Below are 25,242 nucleotides of genomic sequence, written 5' to 3' on the forward strand. Positions count from 1 at the left end.
ATGAGAACACTTCTATGGAAACTTTTGAGCTTGGAGAGTCTGCTGGGAATAACACGGTATAATCCACTGTCTTTGTAAAAGTGTTACTTTATTCTAGTTATAAAAAAGTGGCAGTTGTCACAAAGCATACGCAAAATAAAATCCATAATAATAACCCAATAAACAACATAGCAAAACAGAATGTCTTATCTAATCGTAATATGTCTTCTATCTCTTCATTTAAGGCCTTTTTTTTACTCTGTTGGACGCAGGACACTAAACACATCACTCTTCTCAAAACAATGTGGAATTTAGCATTTATTTACATCTGAATAGAGTCACTTACATAAAATTTGACTGTGAATGGAGCTCCGCGTGATTGGGGGAGGACTCTAGCGCATCTAAAGATGAAAATCTGACAAATGTCTTCACCACAGATGAAAAAAAAAACATTGATTTGATAATAATTTTGGATAAAGGTGGCACAGTGGCATTGTGGCCTCGAACTTCAAGGTTTAGGGGGTTCGATTCTTGCCTCTGGTCAGTGTGTGTGTGTGTGTGTGTGTGTAGTGTTGGCATTTTCTTCCCATGCTTGGTGGGTTTGCTCGAAGTACTCTGGTTTCCTCCCACATGTTGAGTAGGCTAATTGGCGTTCTCAAATTGCCCATATGTATGTGTGCCCTTTCAAGATGTCCCTGCTTTAAGCCCAAAGTCTCCTGTAAAAGGCTCCAGAATAAGTGCTATAGAGAATGAGTGAGGGAATAAATAAAATTTTGGAAAGAAATTTATCTACTATTAATGTACACACTATTTTCTGACAAAAAACAATGTTCAACATCACTGGCGATGCTTAGAGGATTTGTACAATATGCACCAAAGTATACAGTACTATAATAAAAAGATGAACAATTTTACCTTCTTGTCATCTGTGGGTTTATTTCCTCTGAAAAAAAGTGTGATGATTTACCATGGTATGCTTAGTGTGTTGATTCACTTAACGGTATTCCGCCGTCAAGAAACCTATTTCCAACAACAAACTGCACAACACAACTTTCTTTTCCCTACTGGCAACAAGTGAGTCTGGAGTCATGGCAGATCGACAATTGCAAATGACAATGGCGTGATTTTCAGTAATGTATATTTTGGCGCATAATGGAGGACACAGAGTGGTGGGAAAACACCAGCAGGTTTTGCTGACCAGATCTGGGACTTCACCAAAAATAGCAAAAAAAAAAATCCATCTAGCTCTTAGGCTCCCTTTGCCAGGTAATGATTGTAATGATTTGTGCTGGTTTGTTCAGCCAAAAGCAAAGCAGCTCCTGCACTAGCGTTAGTCTCGAACATGACAGTGCTTTTACTGTGGCAAAGAAAACAATATGGCAGATCTTCCAAAAGTGGGAAGGGAAGGGAAATACTCGGGTTATTCATATATGTGAGCCGGGTGTGATAGAGAATTAGGCTGAAAATCTGGATGGTCTGTTTTTTCCATGAATTCTGATCAAGGCTGAATAGTAACAAGTGACTAAGTTGTTTAATTTCAGTTTGTGGGCTGATGGTGGTGGTTCCCACAGTGGTGCCTTGGCACATGAATGCCCCGCCTTAAAATATTTTATCCTTTTACAACATTTGCTTGAGAATACTAAGCATTTTTGGCATACAGTACGAGCAAACAAACCGAGCTGACCCAAACACTGGCTAAGTTGTGTGTACATCTGAGCCATTCAAAACTTGTCGAAAGTCAAGTGAAGCGAGTTTACATATTTTTTGTTTGTTTTTATTTTCATTTTCTGCATGGGTCCCAAGAATGTTACAAAGTAGGATAGCAAGTAGAAAACTGCGATACTTTCAGTTTGGTGTTTAAAGCAGCCGGTGCCAAGAGAAATCATAAATTAAGGTTAAGTGATGTCTAAATGCAATAATATGGTTTATAGTGTGGAAATAGTTTAATATTTTTGGATGGCTGGAATGGATTATTATTACTTACATTATTTCCTACGGGAAAACTTTTTCAGAATACAAAATTTTACCCAAAGAGCTCGCCTATGGAGTGGATTAAATTTGCATGCCGAAGTACCACTGTACTGTACATACTGTAGAAACATCCAATAGCACTTAAAAAAAGTCTATTTTCTATAATATGTCTTCTTTAAGAGGAGTTTCTGTATTGGTCTTGTAAAATGAATTCAACACCTGCCTTTAGACTTAAAATACAAACACTGGAGATATAATGTACAGAATTTTTCTCTCTTCTTTAATTATGATCTCATCATAATGCAAGCCCTACCTAGGATGTACAGTAGGCTTCCACTCACAAACCCTCTTCAATCATTTTATTGATTTTATAAGTTTTTCATTATCACTTTAAAGTTGCTGCTTCTGCAAAAATAGACGATTTGCTCGGGTAATGTTGACACAGTCCACTACTAGAACGGCAAAATTTCATAGCAATAGACAGCATAACTGTGTTACTTGGTGCCGTCTTAGTGAATGTGTTCTGCCACTTTTTTCAAACTCGGTCCACATTTACAATTACTTCCATATGAGTGGAAATAATACTCAACTACTGTATGAATACTTTTTTCCTCCATCGAGAGACCCATTTCCAGCAACATCTGCACAGCACAACCTTCTTTTCACTGCTAGGAATAAGTCCATCTGGAGTTTTGTGGCCAGTCCAGTTTTGTACTGCCTCAGGATGATGAAGCAGTCGAACACCAGCAGGTTTTGCTGACCATAGCTGGGACTTCACCAAAAATAGGTAAAAATAAATCCATTTAGCTAGTAGGTCCCCTTTACCAGCTAGCTTTAGCACTAGCGCTAGTCTTGAACATGACAGTGTGGCGTGAACAAAGAAAACAATAAAAGTCTTTTAAAAGTGTTCAGCCCTGTTCGGCCAGCCCATGGAAAAGGAAATCTACGTAAATGGCCCGTTTTTCTTGCATGAATTCTGACTTCGAATTTTTTTAAGAAATTTCATACTAAATGGTTCTTTATTCCACAGTTTGTTGGCTGGTAGGCCCTTCCCACAGTGGTATCTCGGGCATACGGCCTTAAAATCTTTTATCTTTAGAACTGAAATTGTGTGCAAAATTTGCATAGGCATACAAAGCATTTTCAGCAAACAAACCGGGCCAAGCCAAGCGCCAGCTAAGTTGTGCGTACGTTTGAGAGCCAATCAAAACTTGTTTGTGTCAGTGGAAAGTCCAGTGAAGCAAGTTTACATATTTTTTGGAGGTTGTTTGTTTGTTTGTTTTTGTGCAAGATTTAGTGAAGACATAGTACCGTGGGTCCCAAGAATGTTATCAGGGACGATAGCAAAAAAAAAACTAAGCGGCTTTCAGTGTAGTTTTTAAAGCAGTCGGTGCCAAGAGGAATCATAAATTAAGGTTAAGTGAGGTTTAATGTCTATTTGTTTTATGTTTTGCTTCATTTCCTTGACTGTTTTGATTGTTTTTAAATGCAATGATATGACTATAGTGTTAGAAATTGGTAATATTTTTGGGTGGCTGGAACGGATTATCTGCATTTACATCATATCCTATGGGAAAACACGCTTTACAATATAAAATTTTGTCTACAAACTCGTCGCAGGAGCAGATTAACTTCATATGCCAAGGTACTGCTGTACATAGAAACATCCACGAGCACTGAAAAAGTCTTTTTTTTTTTTTTACATATATCTTACATCATTTGTATATGTCTCCTTTAAGAGGACTTCTTCTCTCATGTCTCTCATTTAATTATATCAATAAATTTGTATTGTTCTTGTAAATTGAATTCAACACCTGCCTTTAGACTTAAAATATATAGATATAGTTGCTGTGAATCACCTGATCGGAGTTGTACGACACCATGGACTGGTAGGCGATGTCAGCAACGGCGTATATGTGGGGTGGATTTACTGTGCGCTTCACCCCGATGTACATCTTTGCATGCTGAAGAAAGCACAGAGAAAAAATTTTTTAAAAAGAGAAAAAGACAATACAAACACTGCACGTGAATGCAAATGATTAAAATATTAAGCTTCATTCACAAGAAGGAAATGAAATGAGATTGAATGCTGAAAGAAGAAAGAGAGAGGCAGAAAGAAAGAGGGAGATGCTGATCTTATCTATAATGAAATATGGAGGAGGTCTAGTCTTTAGTGCTTACACACACACACACACACACACACACACACACACACATACACACCTCAGGAGTGTACAGATCAATCTCGTGGAAGGGGTTGACAGCGATAAGGATGTCTCCCACATACGTGTAGATCTGCTCGTTAGCGTAGCGCTTCTGCAGTTGTTCCGTCACTGTGTCCTTGTGAACAGACAAACACGTTTTACGCACATACACACCGGGTACATGACATGCACAAAGACTGGTTACCACACAGAGTGTGAACAAGAGAGAGAGAAAGAATGAATAAAGTAAAAAACAGGTTCATACAAAAATAATTTGCTAATTATTTAGAAGTTACACATTTTTTTGGAATAAGAAAGAAAGAAAGGAACATATGTGGTTACTTTATGTTACTCATATGTGGTATTACTTTTCTAATAGTTAAGTGACCTTTGGTAGGAGAGACGCACTATATACTGCTAATACAACCAATACTTTTACTTCTGCTATTATTATTGTCTACTATTCCTACTACCGCTTGATCCTACTACTTCTGCTACTACCAGTCCTATGGTGTCAACCTTTGCTATAAGGTGATATCCAAAAGTTTCAAAATGCCATAGATCCGGTCACATATGGCCCCAGGGGATTGTCGATGCACAATGCCGCAAATGTCAAAAACGCCAATGAGCCTACACTTGGTCGAGCTGTAAACCTGCCTTGTTTTCCACTGTGAAGTCTCAGGGTCATACTGTACCTATAAACCCAAGGTTCGTCACCAGTAATAAACCTTAACATGAAGGACGAGTCATCCACGGCACGCCGAGTGAGTTCTTAGTAGACTTCAACACTTCTTATGTTCCTTCTCGTTAAAGGTCTTCCTGATCTCTCGTCATCGCCCAGTGACGTTCCTCTCTTGAAGTGTGTGTGCCACTCAAAACACCTCCAACGACTCCTAGCAGCAATACCATAAACCAGCTTTTCCCAGTTTCATGCAGAATTTCATGTTCGCTCTTTTTTTGACTTTCTGTCCATGATGAAATCACAGACGGGGTGACATAACCTCTATGTGCTACTCACCATAGTCTCCATCACAAGCCAGAATGTTTACAGAGATAACTTCATTTACAAGCGCAATGTGCACAGATGGATAAAAAAGTTTAAAGAAACGGGAAACCAGCATTGAAAACCACTTCACACAGTGGGGGACCATCAACTGAGACGAAGGGGATTTTTAAAAAGGATTCAAGAGTTGGGTTTAATGATGGCGCCAATGCATGGCTTGTAACGGAGTCTGTATTTTAATAGTAACTTTTGTAAAGAGGGAGAGTCACTCTATCAACACGTGAAGTCAGTTTCTAAAACCATTCTGTAGATTTTTTTCTTTAATTTCCATCCAGCCTTGAGAGCTTTGTCAATCTGGTGGATCTGTCTAAACTGAACGTGATTTAAATATAAAAAAAAAATAGAAGGAACAGTTTTATATTATTAAATATTTCAAATTAGAAATAAATTTAGCAAATTTTTGTTACTTTAACCGTAGTACTGATTAGTTTTTTTGTTTTTTGATCTATATATCAAAACAAAAGAAAAGCAGCAATAAAACCATTTTCGTCTCATATCCTCTGTGTTCGGGCCAGACACGACTGATTTCCCTTTGTCTCAGCCTATCGTCTGCCACCATCACTGTGGGGACATAAGAAATAAAGTGAGCATCAAATTCCTCAGAGCAAAGCACGATGCTGTAATGGATGTGGGAAATCCATCTGCAGCTGTGTGAGCGATTTGTATCTTTTAGTACGCCCATGGGAGCCAACGCGATCATAAATCACTGCGAATGCAGTTTAATGCATAGAAACCGTTATTGTCCTCTAAACTGTTTGTTTTGCTCATGCAGTCATCTGACGGTTAAAAATGGGGCTGCCGGAGGAAGTCATCACTGTGAGCTTTTACAAACGCAGGGTTGTTATGCAGGGCTGAGCTCATTTTATTTTTTCTTGAGCTATATATAGCTGATTGAGAGTGCTACATATGGTGAATTAAAAGTTGTGTATGATTTGTTGTTCCGGAGAAGAAGAAAAAAACTTACTTCATCGAGCACTTCCAAGGTTGCCAGATCCTCCATGTCATCAAGTTCGTCACTCTGGGACTTCATGATGTTGCCTTTTTTAGTGTGGATTCTTGTGTGTCTGTAACAACCAAACAGTAGCAACTTAATGAAATGCACTGTATGTCTGAAACGCTGGACTCCCAGGAACTCCTTTAACAGTCCACACATGTGGAAAGGGCTTGGAGTTGCGGTCAAAACTGTACAGTGACGTGGCAAGAACTCCCAGGCAAGTTCCTATAATGTGCAAGTGGTGTTGATAAATGATTGTGCGTACAGTTCACACAGATAGTGGATGAATCTCATTTTGCAATATAAATGTAGTTATGAATGGATAGAACGTGTACAGTAACATAATAATTGTTAATGAATAATTGCCTCCATCTAACCCTATCCTCTGCATCCTCTTCTCTCACACCAACTAACTTCATGTCCTCTCTCACTACATCCATAAATCGCCTTTTTGGTCTTCCTCTAGACCTCCTGCCTGGCAGTTCCAACCTCAGCATCCTTCTACTGATATATTCACCATCTCTCCTCTGAACATGTCCAAACCACCTCAATCTGGCCTCTCTGACTTTATCTCCAAAACATCTAACATAGGTTGTCCCTCTGATAAACTCATTCTTGATCCTATCCATCCTTGTAACTCCCAAGGAGAACCTCAACATCTTCAGCTCTGCTACCTCCAACTCTGCCTCCTGTCTTTTCTTCAGCGCCACTGTCTCTAAGCCGTAGAGCATCGCTGGTCTCACCACTGTCCTGTACACCTTTCCTTTCATTCTCGCTGATACTCTTTTATCGCACAACACACCTGACACATTTCTCCACCCATTCCAGCCTGTACCCGCCTCTTTACCTCCACACTCTCCATTGCTCTGGACCGTTGACCCTAAGTACTTAAAGTCCTGCACCTTCTTTACCTCTGCTCCCTGAAGTCTCACCATTCCTCTTGGGTTCCTCTCATTCACACCAATGGTAAGAGGACTTTAAAATGTTTCATTGTCAGAAAATACCACAATAAGGTCTTGCCAACCAAAATATTTAAGAATAAGTGCTAAATCTTAGTATTATTAAGCATAAAAATAATTACTATTTGAAAATGAACACCGAATTACATTCTCTGACCTAAGTATATCAGTAAGTAAATGTGATAGTAGGAAAAGGTAATATTTTGATAATATCGAATAGAAACTTTGTTATTGGAGTTCAGTTATGTACAAACGAAAGTATGAAAAAAAATTCTAAATCCAGTACAAGTCAATCACAATACGATCTAATCTCTATCTAACACATTTTGCTTATATCTGTGAGTTTTAGGGAATACAGAAGCCCAGTAAAGCTGAATCAGCTCTGTACCGTAGCTGCTGGTTACTTAAATCACCTTTTTAGTATTCGTTCCATTTGATGTTTTTATGCTTCGCCTTTACGAGCAAGAACCAGGTTCACTTTCTGGGCGCATTGTTAAGAGGTCAGATAAACAATTACAGGTGTTTAAAATTTAAAGGCCACTTTGTCTCTATCAGATCGTCCAGGTTTCTGGACCATTTCAAACTTACCAGTTGAATTTACCAGATTAAATGATTGCAAATAAATAATCGATTGTCACAAACAAAAGCAAATCGACTCTACAAGCTAGTTAAAAAGCATTAGAAAACTACATGTATCACAAAAGCACAGACTGCACTGCATACCACTACAAAACATTGATAAGTTTAATCACTAGCCTAGAGAACCACAGCGTTATGAGGGTTAGATATGAATTATTTAGCCCAGAGAGGCACGAAGCAGCCGATATCCCCTACCTGTCATCACTGACTCTCCTCTCAGTCTTTCCTTGAGGGCTTAAACAACAGAAATGATGCAAATGGTTTAGAGACAGAGCTTTGGCATAGTGAAAACTGGCCAGACTGGTGTGCGAGAACAAAGGTGTAGTCGAATAGGAATCAGACACCGCTTAGGATAAAGACTGTATGGATCACTGTACAAAGATTACCATTCTCAGGTTCTGCTGGTGTTTTTTTTTTTTTTCTCGAGTTGATACTAATGATGGGTTCATAGGGATAAATAAAAGTTTACCTAAATAATCCCTTAAGATTGGATTGATGATTAAACATTATGTGGCCAACCAAGACAAAGCCATCCTCCAGATTTTATGTCACTTTATAATTTCAGAACATGTGTTATGTGGTCCTGAATTTTGAACTACTTTAAAATACATGAATCGTGTATCTCACTCACGATGTGCTGTTATGGAAAAATAATCGATGGCAAGACACTGTGATAAAACCATGACGTTGGTTATTTCACAGTAACTGTACATCCTAATGTACAAAGCAACTTTATGTTGCTCTGGTGGCTTTAATGGCCCATTCCATTCCAAATCAACAATGTAGGTATGAATTTATTTATTTTATTCCTGTTTTCATATTTGTAATGTTATACAGCACACATACAGTATGTACAGTACTATATATAACAGCACAGTGGCTTAGTGGTTAATACTGTCATCTTGCACCTACAGGTCCTGGGTTCGTTTTCCACCTTGGGGGTCTGTGTGTGTGGAGTTCTCCTGTGCATGTTCTCCCCGTGCTTGGTGGGTTTCCTCCGGTTTCCTCCCACAGTCCAAAAACATGCAGATTGAGCTAATTGGCATTCTCAAATTGCCCATAGTGTGTGAATGTTGATTAATAAACACAATGGTAACGATTGGCCACCACGGTCCCCAGTTGGAAGTTCCTATGGATGGATGTACTTTATATAGCTACAACAAGATCTGTAGGTTGTCACAGATCTTTAGCCTTTATGTAGTGCTAAACTTACCTGGTTTTCTCAATAACTCCTATCTGTTGGTTGAGTTCAATAAGATCGGTCAGTTGTTTCTGTAAAGTTTCTTCTTGACCTGTGACCTGTTTGATGAAGCCATGCTGGAGAAGATCCTGAACAGTTGGCCGGAGCTCAAAGTCTTTAACCAGACACCTGAATTAAAGCACAATCAAAAATACACAAACATATTTATGGAGAATTCCAGTCTGTAATAAAGCCTTTGCTACAAAACGTTTTGCAGAACGTAGCCGCTGCACTATTTTGCACAACGGACCTGAACTGATTTTGACCACATTTAAATCTGTTTTTTTTTTATTTATTTGTTTTGAATATCAGGATAGAGGTTAACCACAACATTTAAGCAGACATGCATATCAAAATATGAATTTGCATGGTCTATGACTGTTAAAACCATTGGGCAAAACCATGACCTTTAATGTTGCAATAATATTAAAAACTAATAATAAGACTCACACAAGAAATGAATGGCCAAACATAATTAAAATATATCCTAATGCTTTGATATAATTTATCTGTGGGGGCCAATATATATTTGGGAACTAATTTCAGGCTTCACAGCATAACCTAAACATCACTAGAAACAAAGATATAAAGACAAAATCCATTAAAACAGACTCTCAGTTGAAGTAAATGAAGTTCTGACCATGACTTTTGATATTGTGCTGAATATCAAAACACAGTTCTTAGAATAAAACTTTCCTTTATTTCTATACTAATGCACTTATCCAAATGGTTCATTAGTGCTTGGATGCCATCAAGGTAGAAAGTTTTCTCAGTTCGCCATAATTAGACTAAATGCTACACGTATAAAACATTGGCATCCCAGCAACTCATTCGCCCTTATGTGGAAAAAGCTTGGCGGGAGGCCACCTCGGCTGGGATTGTAATTCACGGATGTACGACCTTGTTTAAAATGTTAACACCATTGAAATGTTTTACTGCGGTTAAGAGTCTCATGTAAATGTCAATCAGCCTTCATTTACCAGAAATTGTATCACAAGTCAACCCTTATATATATATATTTATGACTTTTTCCAAAGCACATAATGGCTGTATTTTTAATATCGCTGGTTTTTCTAAACAGGTATATGTAAAATGTATTTTATACATTTAGTTGGTTGTGTTTAGTAAGATAAAGATGGTCACCCTACTTTACTCTGAATGAAAATGTGAAAATGTCTTTGTCATTAATGGGGAGTCAATATAAGCAAAATAACAACCACACTTGATTTATGTTAGTAATACTTGCTGCCGAAATTACAATTTTATAATGTAACTGGCTACTGTAGTTAACATAGTTGTGAGGAAGATCCTAATGAAGCACTTGATTCAGTAATATTGATTAACCTTCTGAAAAGGACGGCCATTATACACGGCCATCTCATGAAATGCACATGACTCAGCAATATTAGCTCATTATTATATTTCCAAGTGTACTGTAAATGTACATGTTTAAAAATTATGTCTGATGCAATCCAGATACCGGACACTTCAACTTGTCTCCAACAATATGACATTTGTCACTGTCACTGAGTCACTTAACAGCTCAAATCACACCAATCGTCTGTAAACTCCACATTTCACTTACTTGCATAAGAAATCATTAAATTGATCGGACCAGATCTCTGGTTGTTGCAGACTCGGTGGAGGATTTCTGTTTGAGAAAGAATAGACAAAAAAATTAAAGATAAGAAACAATTTCTAAGCAAACTTTTAAGATGGGGGGTGGGGGGGGGAGGGGGGGTAGTCGGGTTTGGACTAGAGGAAACCCAATTTTAACTCCATGGAATATAAAAATATATAATGACAAATGGAAGGAGATTGGAGAGGACAAACAACAACAACAATAATAATAATAATAATAATAATAATAATAATAATAACAACAACCACAGATTTTACTACACAATAATTTTAATTAGATCATGTTATAAAGGTTGGCTCAGTGATGGATTGGCTGTACTAAATTAGCTCTTGAAGTGTGTGTGTGTGTGTGTGTGTGTGTGTGTGTGTGTGTGTGTGTGTGACTCAGTGTGTATTCCCGCCTTTTCCAACCAGTGTTTCCAGTATTGACCCCAGATCCATTACCAGACCTGGATCCTGTGCTTACTGATGACAAACTAATGAATCATTAAGTTTATGTAGAACATGCAAAGTGACTCTCACATTGACGATTTGTGATGTTCTTCCAGGTTATGGGAATGTCATAGATGCCCTTCAGGTCTTATGGAAGTGTTAGATGAGCTTTTTGTGACTACTACATACAACCTGAACTTGTGTACTTGTACTCTCTTGCCTTCTATGCCAGGACAAAAGGATTTTGTTTTTCTTTAATTATTATTAATTTTCCACAAGGCGGCACAGTGCTGTAGTGGTTAGCAGTGTCGCCTTGCACCTCCAGGGTCCGGGTTCGATTCCCAGCCAGGCTCGATTCCCGACTCTATATGCATGGAGTATGCATGTTCTCCCTGTGCTTGGTGGGTTTCCAGTTTCCTTCCACAGTCCAAAGACCTGCAGATTAGGCTGATTGTTGTTCCCAAATTGCCCGTAGTGTGTGTGTGTGTATATGTGTATGTGCCCTGCAATAGATTGGCACCGCGACCCTAAATACAGGATAAAGCGGTATAGAAGATGAGTGAGAGTGAGTGATTTTCCATAAATACACCACAACATTTCTAGACCTCAACTCCTATTGAACTCCCATGAATTGCATTGAAAATCCGTTAGGAACGTTCCCTATCAGGCAGAATGAGTGTAAAAATTCCTATTGTTTCTTCTCACCAAATATTTGGAACATCACCAGGCTCTATATATCTCACGTAACCAAGCACACAAAAATACACAAGCAAACTACTTTATTCTGTATTCTGCCAATCCATCGTAGGGTACACACACTCATTCGCACATTACGAGAAATTTGGAAGCGCCAATTAGCCTAATCTAAAACCCACCAAGCACGGACAGAACATGCAAACTCCATGCACACACACCGGTGGGATTTGAGATTTTGAACCACTTTGAACTAGTGACAGTGTACTAACCACTAAACCACTGTGCAGCCTACTTAAAAAATATTACCCATGTACCTTAAAATACTGTTATATCATTTAGATTATTGTACATTTATTCTATTTTTGCACACTTTTTTTCTACTTTATATTCATATTCTTACTTTATATATTTTTTTCCTGTCACTAGAGTTTTTGTTTTTTTTAATTGGCTTGTTTATCATTTTGTATTTTCTTTTTCTCTTTCTGCTATGAGCTATTTAAACTTCATGTACTGTATGTATAAAAGGTGCTAAATAAAGTTTATTATTCTTATTACAATGTCTGCACACGATCCTCTAATATGACCTCTGTTAGTTAGTACTGTATGGTCTGTCTAGTTGAGTTGCGCCTTGTGCATTGGGAACAGTGACATACTGTAAATTTACATCTCTGTTGCTTTCCATATGCCTAACCACAAGCAAACACTTACGATATCAGGGGCTCCCATAAAGCCTTGTCCCCCTTATTGAGATAAGCACACACATACACAGTTAACAGCGTCCCAAAGGACCCGACGCCACCGAGGAACAATCCAGTTAATTAGACATCATTTACAATCATGTGTAAAGAGCCTTTCAGCAGTGGCATCCCAAAGTGCTCCAGGGGAGCGGATGTGGCATCAGCACCCTGTCGTACATCCCGAGACAGCGATTCATTTCACTAATGGTGTGTGTGTGGTAAAGGCGGGGGAGGGCAAACATCTTGGCTTATCACACAATGCAGCCTACACAACCAAAGACATAACAGACGCTTTAAAAATGAGTACTGTCCCACGAATGCTTAGGCTATTAAACTGCTCTCTTATCAGCTGCAAAAAAAACACCACATGGAGGTGGAGGCAACGGGATATCTGCATTTTAATACGCAATTGTTTTTATCGTATTGCTGAATGACAAAAAAAGGACACTTATTGTGTGTGTTCTGTTCTGTGTTCTGTGTGTTAGTATTTTGTCCTGCTGTAGCAATAACGTTCAACAACAAGAAACAGAATGTTAAAGCCTCAACTGAAATAAAAGCTAATGTTAAGATCCAGTTTCCTGTTTTGTGAAAAGATGTGTGTGGACTAACCCCTGAAATGCTCTATGTAGAATTAACCACTGTGTCTACTGCAAAAAATGACATCTTAGCAAGTAAATGAAAGAAATATTCTTAAATCTACATAAGACATGTTTATAATTTCTTTTAATAAGTTTGCAACACACCGAATGTAAGATGATTAAGTTTCTATTCAAATGTTACTAAAATTGCAAGAAAAACTTGTTCTTGTTTAATTGGCTGATATTTTTGCCTTTTTCAAGAATTGAAATAATAATATAGAGAATAGATTCCTAATAACTAGAAAAATTGTCTGCCAATAAAACAACACATTTTTGCCTGCAATGTTTATATATATATATATATATATATAAAACTGCATTCAAGATATCTTACTTACTAAGATATCACTTTATAAAATGTGAAACATCTTTCTATAACTTTTCTGGAAGTCAGGTACAAATACATTTGTCTGTATTCACTTTAACAAATAACACTTAATATCTTCAGGTCTTTTATATGCTATAGGATTTAAGAGGACTTAGCTAAACTATTTAAACATTTCAAAAAAGCGGATTTTACATTCATTTTTGTAAATCTCTAGATTTTCCAGATATTTAAAATCTCAAGTGTATGAAAATGAACAGAATAAGAATAAAACTAAAAGTATGGTGTAAGATAAGCTTTGCAAAGCCCACAGCCAGATTAACAATGAGAATACAAAACAATCAGTTCCCACCCATTCGCAAAAAAAACCCTTTTTCTTTGTAACATGAACTACATCTATTCGCAATGAGAAAATGAAAAAAGAAAGGTAAAAACACCACTCCCTCAACCTGTGTTTATGTCCACTTTGTTTACGTCAACAACTGATGCAAACCGGTAAAAGTTACACACATGTTCTTGAAGGTTCTATGTAGAGAGCTACGACAAATAATTTTATGAACAGCAATAAAAATCTTTATCAAGCTAATATTCACAAATTATCAACAAACATTAAAGAACCTGTTTTTGGAATACTATTCAATAAATGTTAAAGATGATTGCAAGAATTACAAATACAAATACAAACGTTTTAGAAAGGTAAGAACACAACATTGCACATGCAGGGAACCACAAAGAAACTATTTTCTTAGAGTATTTAGTAAACACTGAACTCTCTAGAACAAAAGCTAGGAACTCTTTTTAGAGTATGTTAACCATGCGAAGGAATTTCAAGTAAAGCCAATGGAAACGCCCTTTAGCAACCAATTTACTGTAGTGTAGTTAGTCCTTCAGAAAGATAAGAAACTCTGTAAACTACTCCTTTAAGAAGTTTGGGAAAGTTTCTTAGGGCATACAGTACACATAGCTGTTATAATGTTATATCATACTACATTTGGCGACTACAGAAAAAAAAAACATGTAGTACATTTACTTGGTCATAGCTCGACTAAGCCATTAAGTTGTACTATTGTCCTTGTCCTATTATATAAACACGGCAGACGAATCAATTTATTGACTGTATGTCTGACTCCGCTACAGTACAGTAGGTGGTGATATACCCCCTCTCTGCTGCTTAACGGCTTGTATTTCCAGTTAACCAATTACATCAAACATCAAAATAATTGACAAACAAGTTAGCTAGCTATCCAAATGCAGATAATATCCAAAATCCATATTGTTAGTGGCTTTTTCCACTGTTAGACATTTTGTTTGACTTCCAAGACAAAGCCCAGGATGGGATGTGGTGGAGCACGAGCGAAGCACCTAGGCTGATTTCTGTGTTAGACTCGGAGTAGCTCGACTCCCAATTTGCATCATCTGACTATGAGAAGTTTAATGTAGTACAGTTTCAGTCAGTCTAACATGTTTACTGTACATGAGTATTTAAAGTCAAATATTTTAGTCAGACTAACACATTAACCAGAGAACACAACATCTTGTGGGGGTACAGTTACCTAATTATAATCTGAGTATCCTATTTCAGTTTTTTTCAGAGATTAAATGTAATATCTTTTTTTTTTTTTTTAAAGCTAATGCCCTAGAAACTTTTAAACCCAAATAAATGACATGGGTTGTGTCAAAAATACGTGCGAAATCCATATGCGGATCATTATGAAAAAGATTTCCATACTGAATCGGTCAGGGCCTGGGTTAACAACAACCACCTCAGGAACCGTGGGTCAGCAGGATATCGGTGGAAATTATGGAGGAAGAGAGGGCAGATGTATCCAGAGAGATCAGGGAAATAAGGTGGGGAAGAGGTGTAGAGGTTAATATAGGAATGTTGGCACTATGACTAGTAATAGGAAGTAAAAGTAATGGAGTGTGGTGGAAGTGAAAAGAGTGTCTGACAGGATGAAGAGTGTAAAACTGGAATTGGAAGGGGTAACAATAAATATCATCAGTGGGGCAAGATCAAGTACATGTGTGTAATTTAGAGAATGTGTTGGGGAAAGGTGCTGTTGATCAGCTGGAGGAAGAGAAAGAAGAAGTTCTAAAAACGTCCTGTATGAATCACAACATCTAATATGTCTCTACGTAATAATTGCCAACCATTGACACATAAATAAATATGCAGGCAATTGGTTTTAAGTAGCTTGGTAACCCAGCACTAAGAATGATAACTTCCCAGTATACCTGAGACTTCTAACACTAACAGTTATACTAAATATATACTGAAGTTCTAGGAGTCCTAGTTTTGAAAGACGGACTCAGACTTTTAGATGTACATAAACACCCAGAATTATGAGATCTGACCCGGTAACAACTCTCAGTTAGGGCTATTTATTTGATCCTTTGCCTCAGGCTCTTTCATCTCTTCCTGCCTGTCTGATTCAGTTTTTGCTTTAGCTGTGTCTCATTCCCGTCGAGTGCCAGGAGGCACAGTGCAGGCATCTCCTGCTGTAAATCAGACAGCTCAATCTGGGCAGTCTGCAGGGCTGAGCTGTTTTTTGCTCTCAATATTTTTTGGATGATAATTTTTTTTAACATTGAGAGAGAGAGGGAGAGAAAGAGAGAGAGAGAGAGAGAGTTAACAGCATCAAAGCAAAACCCAAATAAAAAACTGCTAAAATGATTTACGCCAAATTTACATTACAGTTATATTCAGACTGGACGAGTACAGCTGGGAAAAAGAATAATTTATAGACAGAACTTATACCGTAGTAAAGTCAAAGCTCTGTTTCCTTATCGACTCCTAAACGGTCAAAACAGAAAAATGTATGCAGGAAAAAAAAACTAATATTGTATACAGTTGCAATGTGATGGCCGCTCCTACAGTATGAGCTTCCAAAAAGAAACACGACAAAAATTGTTATATGTGCAGCAATTCTTTGTATGAGTGTGATTGTAATTGTGTGTGAGTGTCAAGGCAAGGTTCAGCCTCATTAACCTTCAACATAAGCAACCTAAAACAGCATTATAGTGCTGCTGATCGATGACCTAAGTGCAAAAGCTACTGCTATCTTCTTTTCTTGTATTCAGAGACAATGTATGCATCAAGTACTGTTTTCCCTACAGATATAGAGACTTCCTTCTGGACATATTAAATTTAAAGAAATGCAGTTAGCACTGTGCCTTGCACCTCCAGGGTCCGGGTTCGATTCCCGGCCAGGCTCGATTTCCTTCTCTGTGTGCATGAAGTTTGCATGTTCTCCCCGTGCTTGGTGGGTTTCCTCCGGGTACACCGGTTTCTTCGACACTCCAAAGATATGCAGGCTAGGCTAATTGGCGTTCCCAAATTGTCCGTAGTGTGTGGTGTGTGTATGTGTGTGTGCCCTGCGATGGATCTGCACCCTGTCCAGGATGTACCCTGCCTCAGGCCCCAAGCCTTCTGGGACAGGATCCAGGTCCTTGCGACCCTGAATATAGTATAAAGCGGTATAGAAGATGAGTGAGTGAGTTAATCTAAGCAGCGACCTCATTTCCCCTCTAGTCTGTTCCAAACACTCATCATTCAGCATCAACAGTATACTAATGACCGGCCTGATCATCTGTCATCATCTGCACCAGTTTCTCACTGGGTTATGTCTTACGTTAGATGTTTTTTTATGCTTGAATGATTCATAGATTACTGTGTGGCTTAACAAACCAAAAATACTTTATGTGAAAACATTTTTACTTTATATTTTGTATTAATAATTTTTATATTAATATTTTTGAGCTGTGGAACGAATCATCAAAGTTTTCATTATTTTGGGTGGGGAAATTCACTTTGATATGCATATACAAGCAATAATGTATGTAATTATTAATCGGAATAATTATGCTCGCAATCCAAGCTTTCACTGCACTTAATACTTGACATGATATTAGGCGAAACAATTCAGACTTACACGTACACCTAAAGTAAAACACCTACTTTTTTTTTTCCTAAAACTTCACTCTGTATGCGTTCAAAACGTTTACATACCTTATATGGTTTTTAAAAACTTTATAAGGTTTAAGTCCGGAGTTGTATTTAAAACCCAAATATTAATGATGTATACAATTTCAAAATTAACTTTTTTAATATGGACTTGAGCAATGAATTCACATGACGGAGAGCAGAGGTGACAGATAATGTCCTAAAAGCAGCTATAAATAACACAAAGCCATTAATGAAGAGGGTACACTATGTTAGCCTTAGGATGCACATGAATCAGATAGTCTGTCATGTTCATATAGAAAATGTAACACAAACTCCCTGAGAGCAGCTCAAATGCACTATAATCTCTTCATGCAATCTCTATTCAACATCAAACAAAGCTGATACTGAGAAGGCGGGAAAATAAATCCAAGCAGAGCTTTACTGGTTGTAGGGACTGTTTTCCAGAAAGTGCCACGTAAACAAGAGCGGGTCACCTTGGGATTTTGAAGAGAGCCCTCATGGGGTGGAGATCTGCCAAAGGTGGGACACCATCTCCCAGCTCGACGGCAGTAATACCGAGTGACCAGACATCGCAGCGAGCGTCATATGCCGAGTCCAACTGCTGCTCACATGCTATGACCTGCAATAACCATTGAATGTGTTATTTTATTTAAATAGAAGTATACAGGAATGAAGGGTATAAGTGGACTAGCAAAGCCAGATTTAAATGTATTAAAGTATCATTTTGTAATAATTCATAATGATGATGATATACAATGACAGTGATGTATATGATGATGCTAGTTAGCCTGTGCAGAAGGTGTCAATAAATTAATAAATTATTATGAATTAATCAACAATAATACTTGATTAATTAATCAAATAATTAAATAATTCATAGATTATTAATATTACTACTACTACTACTACTAATATTATTATTATTATTATTATTATTATTATTATAAGTAGTAGTAGTCTTCTTCTTTGTCTTTCGGCTGTTCCCTTTCAGGGGTCGCCACAGCGAATCATCTGCCTCCATCTAACCCTATCCTCTGCATCCTCTTTTCTCACACCAACTAACTTCATGTCCTCTCTCACTGCATCCATAAATCTCCTCTTTGGTCTTCCTCTAGACCTCCTGCCTGGCAGTTCCAACCTCAGCATCCTTCTACCAATATATTCACAATCTCTCCTCTGAACATGCCCAAACCACCTCAATCTGGCCTCTCTGACTTTATCTCCAAAACATCTAACGTGGGTTGTCCCTCTGATAAACTCATTCTTAATCCTATCCATCCTTGTCACTCCCAAAGAGAACCTCAACATCTTCAGCTCTGCTACCTCCAACTCTGCCTCCTGTCTTTTCTTCAGCGCCACTGTCTCTAAGCCGTAGAGCATCGCTGGTCTCACCACTGTCCTGTACACCTTTCCTTTCATTCTCGCTGATACTCTTTTATCGCACAACACACCTGACACTTTTGTCCACCCATTCCAACCTGCCTGTACCCGCCTCTTCACCTCCTTTCCACACTCCCCGTTGCTCTGGACCGTTGACCCCAAGTACTTAAAATCCTGCACCTTCTTTACCTCTGCTCCCTGTAGCCTCACCGATCCTCCTGGGTCCCTCTCATTTACACACATGTATTCCGTCTTGCTGCGGCTAACCCTTATTCCTCTGCTTTCCAGAGCATACCTCCACCTCTCCAAATTTTCCTCCACCTGTTCCCTGCTCTCGCTACAGAGCACAATGTCATCTGCAAACATCATAGTCCATGGGGACTCCTGTCTTACCTCATCTGTCATCCTGTCCATCACCAGAGCAAACAAAAAGGGGCTTAGAGCTGATCCTTGATGCAGACCCACCTCCACCTTAAACTCTTCTGTCACACCTACAGCACATCTTACCACTGTCTTACAGCTCTCATACATGTCCTGCACCACTCTAACATACTTCTCTGCCACTCCAGACTTCCTCATACAATACCACAGCTCCTCTCTTGGCACCCTGTCATACGCTTTCTCTAAATCTAAAAAGACACAATGCAACTCCCTGTTACCTTCTCTGTACTTCTCCGCCAGCATCCTCAAAGCAAATACTGCATCTGATGTACTCTTTCTAGGCATAAAACCATATTGCTGCTCACAAATGCTCACCTCTGCCCTTAACCGAGCTTCCACTACTCTTTCCCACAGCTTCATTGTTTGGCTCATTAGCTTTATACCTCTATAATTCCCACAGCTTTGCACATCTCCCTTGTTCTTAAAAATTGGCACCAATACACTTCTCCTCCATTCCTCTGGAATCCTCTCAGTAGTAGTAGTAGTAGTAGATTATTATTATTATTATAATTATTATTATAATAATAATAATAATTATTATTATTATTATTATTATTATTATTATTATTATTATTATTATGTACTACTACCACTACTACTACTACTACTACTACTACTAATAATAATAATAATAATAATAATAATAATAATAATAATATTAATTATAATGTTCTACATTTAGTTCTATCTATCTATCTATCTATCTATCTATCTATCTATCTATCTATCTATCTACTGTCAGGATAACAACATGATCACGTCTCTGTTACTTACTAATAATTTAGTTTAAGAAATGATAAGGTAAGGAAGGTTTAGCTTGTACAACTTGGAAAACACTGCTGCTAGGTTATTGGGGGGAAAAAAAATATATATAGAAGCATTTCCATTAGTTGACACAGTATACAGATACAGCTTTAGCTATATTACAGTCCTTAAAAACATTTCTATGCTGATTAGAGACTTACAATTAATACACTGTTAGATTATAACATATAATTAAGACAATATATTTTACCTGTTGTCAAACACAGAGGGAAACTACATGCCCTTTCTCTAAAAAAGGAAGAAAGAAAAGAAGAAAAATCTCCTCCTCTGATGGTTAAAGGCTTCAGATTTATCCTTAATGCTGCAGATAAAAAAAATCCTATATTCAAAATATTCACACCCCGTGCTGTGATTTATCTTCCCACAAGCTTCGTTCATACGATGTTCATTTCTCACAATACACACTGACTGTGGGATGTGTATTCCTTATGTGATCGACTTCACATAAACTTCATGCAAAGTATAAGGGCACGGCAGGAACAGTATTTGCAATTCATACATTTACGGTCTATAAAGAAGACACTCCTGTTGGTCAGAGATAATCCAACTCTCATTCTCAGTTTGTGTTTTAATTCATAGTCAGCATAGGGGGAATAATGTGCTATAGGAACTTAGTACCTCAGGGGCCATCCAGAACGGCGTTCCGACAGAGGTGTTCCTCCGGAGACGTGTGTTGGTAAGCTGAGCTGATACACCTGAGAGATGGTGAAATATTGGATTAGGAATTCCTTCATGTCTTACATTGTGGAAACACCAAAGCAAGCAGATATCAATATTTTAGAAACATTCCTCAACAAACTGCTGTGTTTAGATGAATGTGGTTTTGACTGTTAGAATGATTGCATATGTGGTAGCGCTATAACCACATGCAAAACTTATATAAATTCAATATAACAGTTTAACAGACATACACTGTGTACAATTGTGCAGTTGTTACACCTCTGTTAGCTGGGCTTCCCATATATGGACTTTTAAAAGTTGGTCGAGCTATTTAAATAAAAAGTAAAAAAAAAAATTCAAATGATGCACTACACCTGCCAATCATTCCTAACATTTATACCAACTAAGCATGTTGTAACTATATCACTATTGGTTATAGATTTAGTTTCATGATATATACCATGTAAAAAGTATACTATGATAGTATAGTATTATATGTCCAAATATCAAAGAAGTATAAACATTGTAAGTTAAGTATAAAACTATTCAAATTAGTTGTGTGATCTAAACTCTTCGTGGTAATTAACTGTTTATAACCTAGTAAAATATAGTCTATCAATAAAAAAACTGATTCCCTAATTATTAATTAATAAATCATTATTTACTGAATGATGTTTATAATACATTTTAGAAACCAATAATGTTTATTACTTATATTAGAATTATACTATTAATTACATCACGTTTTCAGTTTATGTTATATAATGTATTAATATTTAATTACAACAATATATTTTTTTATTTATGGTTTTGTATTTACAATTTTTTTTATTAATTAATGTACCTAAATTAATATTATATAAGAAATATAAGTTTTTTTAATTAAACTAATTCTTAAATTCTAACTGATGTTATCTTTTTTAAGTGTAGATCATTACTTTTTTGTAGTAATAAGTAAAAAGTTATCTATTTTTCATTTAGAAATGTTTACTACTTTAATTAGTAGGTGTATTTTTTTAAATATTATCAAACTTTTAAGAGAACCAACAAAAAAAATTAGATCATAATGTTCCTGTTTTGCATGTACAGTACATTACAAAATATATACCTTTATTTTATGATAACATAGATTTATTTATTTAGGAATTAATTTATTATTATAATTTTTTTTTCTGCTGTCCTGTTACTGCCTGCGGTGCACTTAGTTGACCTCGCTTATCATTTTATAAATAACCGAAAGCAAATTATGAATTGTTTTAAATGAAAATTATAAAAGCCTTATCTATCAAAAGCAATGGTGATAGAACATTTAAATGGAACGCAAAACGTAAAGAGGAGATTTGTGTATCTGATCTCAGCCGTAAGCAAAGACTGAAGAGGTGAGATTTATTGTTATATAAAGAAACATTTTCAGGCTTTGCTAGGTGTGTGTATATAATGCTTATTATTTGTGGATCGTGCGTGGTCCGGCTTCAAAATTATATTATTAGGTGACACTAAAAACAAAGACTGTGTGCTAAACAGAGAAAAGCCTGAGACTGCTGCATGGGGCCTTCATCCTTAACCTTTCACATGGTCCTTAACATATATATACAGTATTGTCTTGATGTATTATTATAATAATAATAATAAGAAGAAGAATATAGGTTCGGATAACTTTTTTTCAAGTCTGAGAGTAACAAATTCAAAATTTGTGTGTAATTAAAATAAATCATAATGAGATACAAATATATATATATATATAAAAAAAAGAAAATATTTTCCTGAATGTCAAAATTGTTTCTGATTTAACACAATTCAAAGATGGATTTGTTTGGGCTAAGTTTGATAAATGTGACCTATTGTTCTAACATTTGGTTATTGCTGGTTCTTAAAAAAAAAAGGAAACAAATTTTAAAAAACTCACACGTTAAAGGAAATAAACCAGGTTGTATAAACCTCAGTGAATCTCACCAGAACACACTAAACAACGTTGAACTGATGAATTTTTTTATTTTATTTTATAAATTAAAAATGCATTCACACATGCTTTACTTTAAACAAAAGCCCTGATTTACCCTAATCCAGAAAAAAAACAAGCACTCCTTTGCATGTGCACCATGATAAATTGTGCATGCAGTGCATCTGGATGACGTCATATGCAAAGCAGAGGGAGGCAAAAAAAAAAAAAAAAGGATTTAAATGTTTAATATTTCCATATTTAAATTGTTCTCAAGGACACTCTTGGAACAAACTGAAATGTCCCACACTTGTATGTAATTGCATTTTGCACATGACAAACTAAAGATGTGTAATGTGTAAAACTCATATTTATCCTCAAAACATGAGCATACAAACAAAAAAAGATTTGTTCAAAACTATTTTAACATAAACTCTCATTCGTTGTTAACAGTAGAGGGTCGTATATCCTCTCCGAACAATGTAAAATTAACTTTTATTATATCAATATAGTATATTTTGAGTTAATTTAGAATTAAGAAATCAATTAATACATAAATAAAGGTAGATAAAACAAAAAACACACTTCATTTACACACCCTTCATTCATGTTTAGAAGTATTCTGTGCTAATTAATTCAACTTTAACCTGCGTGATTCAATCAGAGCAAAATTTAAAGTACCTCGCCCTAAGGGAATTTTGTCTAAATTTACCTTTAAGTGGTTCATGTAAACTTTACATACTCATGACCTTCTTTCTGACTCTGTTTAAAACTCATCGCTGTTGGTGTACCAGGTTTGATATTAGGTCATGTTTGATGAAGAATGGTAACCCAAGAAAAAAAACATTTATATTTAATCTTTGTTGGTTTGATACTGTTGTTGGCCTGATAGTGTTTCAAATACACTGATAGTGTTTCTGCATATTCCAAATAGCAGAGATGAACAGTTTAAAAAAAAAAAAAAAAAAAAAAAGTGGAGACAAAGGGGCTACAAAGGAAATAAAGTGAAATGTGAATTTCTTAATGCAACAATAGTCTGGCTCACTGTTAAAGTGATACTCAGCTAACATTGGAAGAGGCACACAAAAAAACACACATGTAGGGAAAATGACACAATCGCTTTTTGTTTGCGTGTCTAAAGTATCTAAAACACAGTGTTCCCCTTTAAAATGGCACATGTATCACATTCCTAGAAGCGAGACGGCATGCTTGACAAGCTTGACCCTCTTTGTGGTACAATTCTGTTCACACAGGATTACAATAGCAATCACAACCATCATGTTTGGGAAAAACTGGTTAAAAAAAAAGGAGAGAGAGAAAGAGAGACAGAGCGTTCTCTTGGAAGGCAACACTCTTGCAAAAGTTTGCCATATTGTATGACTGACTGAGATAGTTCTGCTCCAACAAAGATCCTCTAAAAATGGATTTTGGAGTGTTTATAAGTATAAAACAGTACCCTGCTCAGCAAGCATCAGGATGCAGATGCAAAACAGCATGCAGCATGAAATCAAGCAGGGGGCAGTGCCAGTGTGTGGGGGTGCAGCAAGCCTTATGTCATTAAAACTTGAGTGAGGAGCAAGTACAGAATAGTTTGTACCTGGCGATGGTAGGCCATATGCTTCTGCTAAAACAGGGCATTCTGGACTTCTCCTTGAAAAACAGGCTTAGGAGGTCATCCAGTTGACCCCTACATGTTGCTGGCCTGTGGAGGCAGCATGCGGTGAGTACTGTGTGGCTGTGAAGGCTGCCAGGTTGCCTCCAAAGGGTGCTAAGCAGAAAACATGGCAGGTGCCTGGCAGGTGAACCTCCACAGTGTCCTGAATAGAGTGTGACTAGGAGCTGAGCTGTACTGTTAGACGTTAATTGCCCCATCAAATTCTTGCTGAAGCTCTGTGCTGCTGGTCTCACCAAGGAGTGGGACGCCGACCTCTTAACTTCACTCTGGAGCTCTGGACCTTCTGCATCCTCCTGGAGTTCTGTTCTGTTAGGAGCCTTTTGGATGCCCTCTTGTCATTGTTTTGGCCCTCAACCACTTTACCCAACTTAACAGCTATTATGCCCAAAAGATTACCCCTCGCATAAATACGAGCAATGGCTTTCTTATGTCTTATGTGAGCCTTGGCAACCTGGATTCCATCTTCAGACTGGATGACAGAGTTGGAAATAAATCCGGCACTGCCAGTGGAATACATCAAGACAGGATATGTTGTCAGAATATCCATGTAATGATTTTTCTGGAGCAACTAAATTTCGCAAAATGCTGGCATAAAAGCTTGTTTACTGTGGCACCCACGATGAAGGCAAATTGTGCTGTCATGGTAGATGTATTGGAGATGGGCGTTTGGATTTTAGGGTTTAATTTAGAGGAGCTGATGCAGACAAATTCAAAACAGTTTTTAAAAAGGTAAAGTAAAAAAATAGGCAAGAACTTTTCTGAGTGACAAACATCTTAAAAAAAAGGCTGAGACACAAAAAAAAAAGGAACTGGGACAATAAAAACATAAGAAGATTA

At 37.1% G+C, this 25,242-nt stretch overlaps 2 protein-coding genes across 2 annotated transcripts in view; both read right to left on the reverse strand.

The window, feature by feature from the left end:
- The window catches only part of myo3a (myosin IIIA), a 45,948-nt gene extending 35,535 nt beyond the window's left edge, over window positions 1–10,413 (reverse strand). Inside the window, exons 1-6 of the mRNA XM_053494507.1 lie at window positions 10,394–10,413; window positions 9,023–9,178; window positions 8,005–8,043; window positions 6,182–6,281; window positions 4,174–4,290; window positions 3,810–3,914 (exon numbers count right to left, since the gene is read on the reverse strand). Of these exons, the coding sequence (XP_053350482.1) occupies window positions 3,810–3,914; window positions 4,174–4,290; window positions 6,182–6,281; window positions 8,005–8,043; window positions 9,023–9,178; window positions 10,394–10,413 (537 nt within the window). The remainder of the gene's footprint in view (window positions 1–3,809; window positions 3,915–4,173; window positions 4,291–6,181; window positions 6,282–8,004; window positions 8,044–9,022; window positions 9,179–10,393) is intronic.
- A 7,541-nt stretch (window positions 10,414–17,954) lies between these two features.
- LOC128520968 (myosin-IIIa-like) overlaps window positions 17,955–25,242 on the reverse strand; it is a 43,872-nt gene continuing 36,584 nt past the window's right edge. Inside the window, exons 5-6 of the mRNA XM_053495438.1 lie at window positions 20,750–20,826; window positions 17,955–18,104 (exon numbers count right to left, since the gene is read on the reverse strand). Of these exons, the coding sequence (XP_053351413.1) occupies window positions 17,955–18,104; window positions 20,750–20,826 (227 nt within the window). The remainder of the gene's footprint in view (window positions 18,105–20,749; window positions 20,827–25,242) is intronic.

The sequence above is a fragment of the Clarias gariepinus genome, chromosome 4 (genome assembly GCF_024256425.1).
Source record: "Clarias gariepinus isolate MV-2021 ecotype Netherlands chromosome 4, CGAR_prim_01v2, whole genome shotgun sequence".
Classification (NCBI taxonomy): Eukaryota; Metazoa; Chordata; class Actinopteri; order Siluriformes; family Clariidae; genus Clarias; species Clarias gariepinus.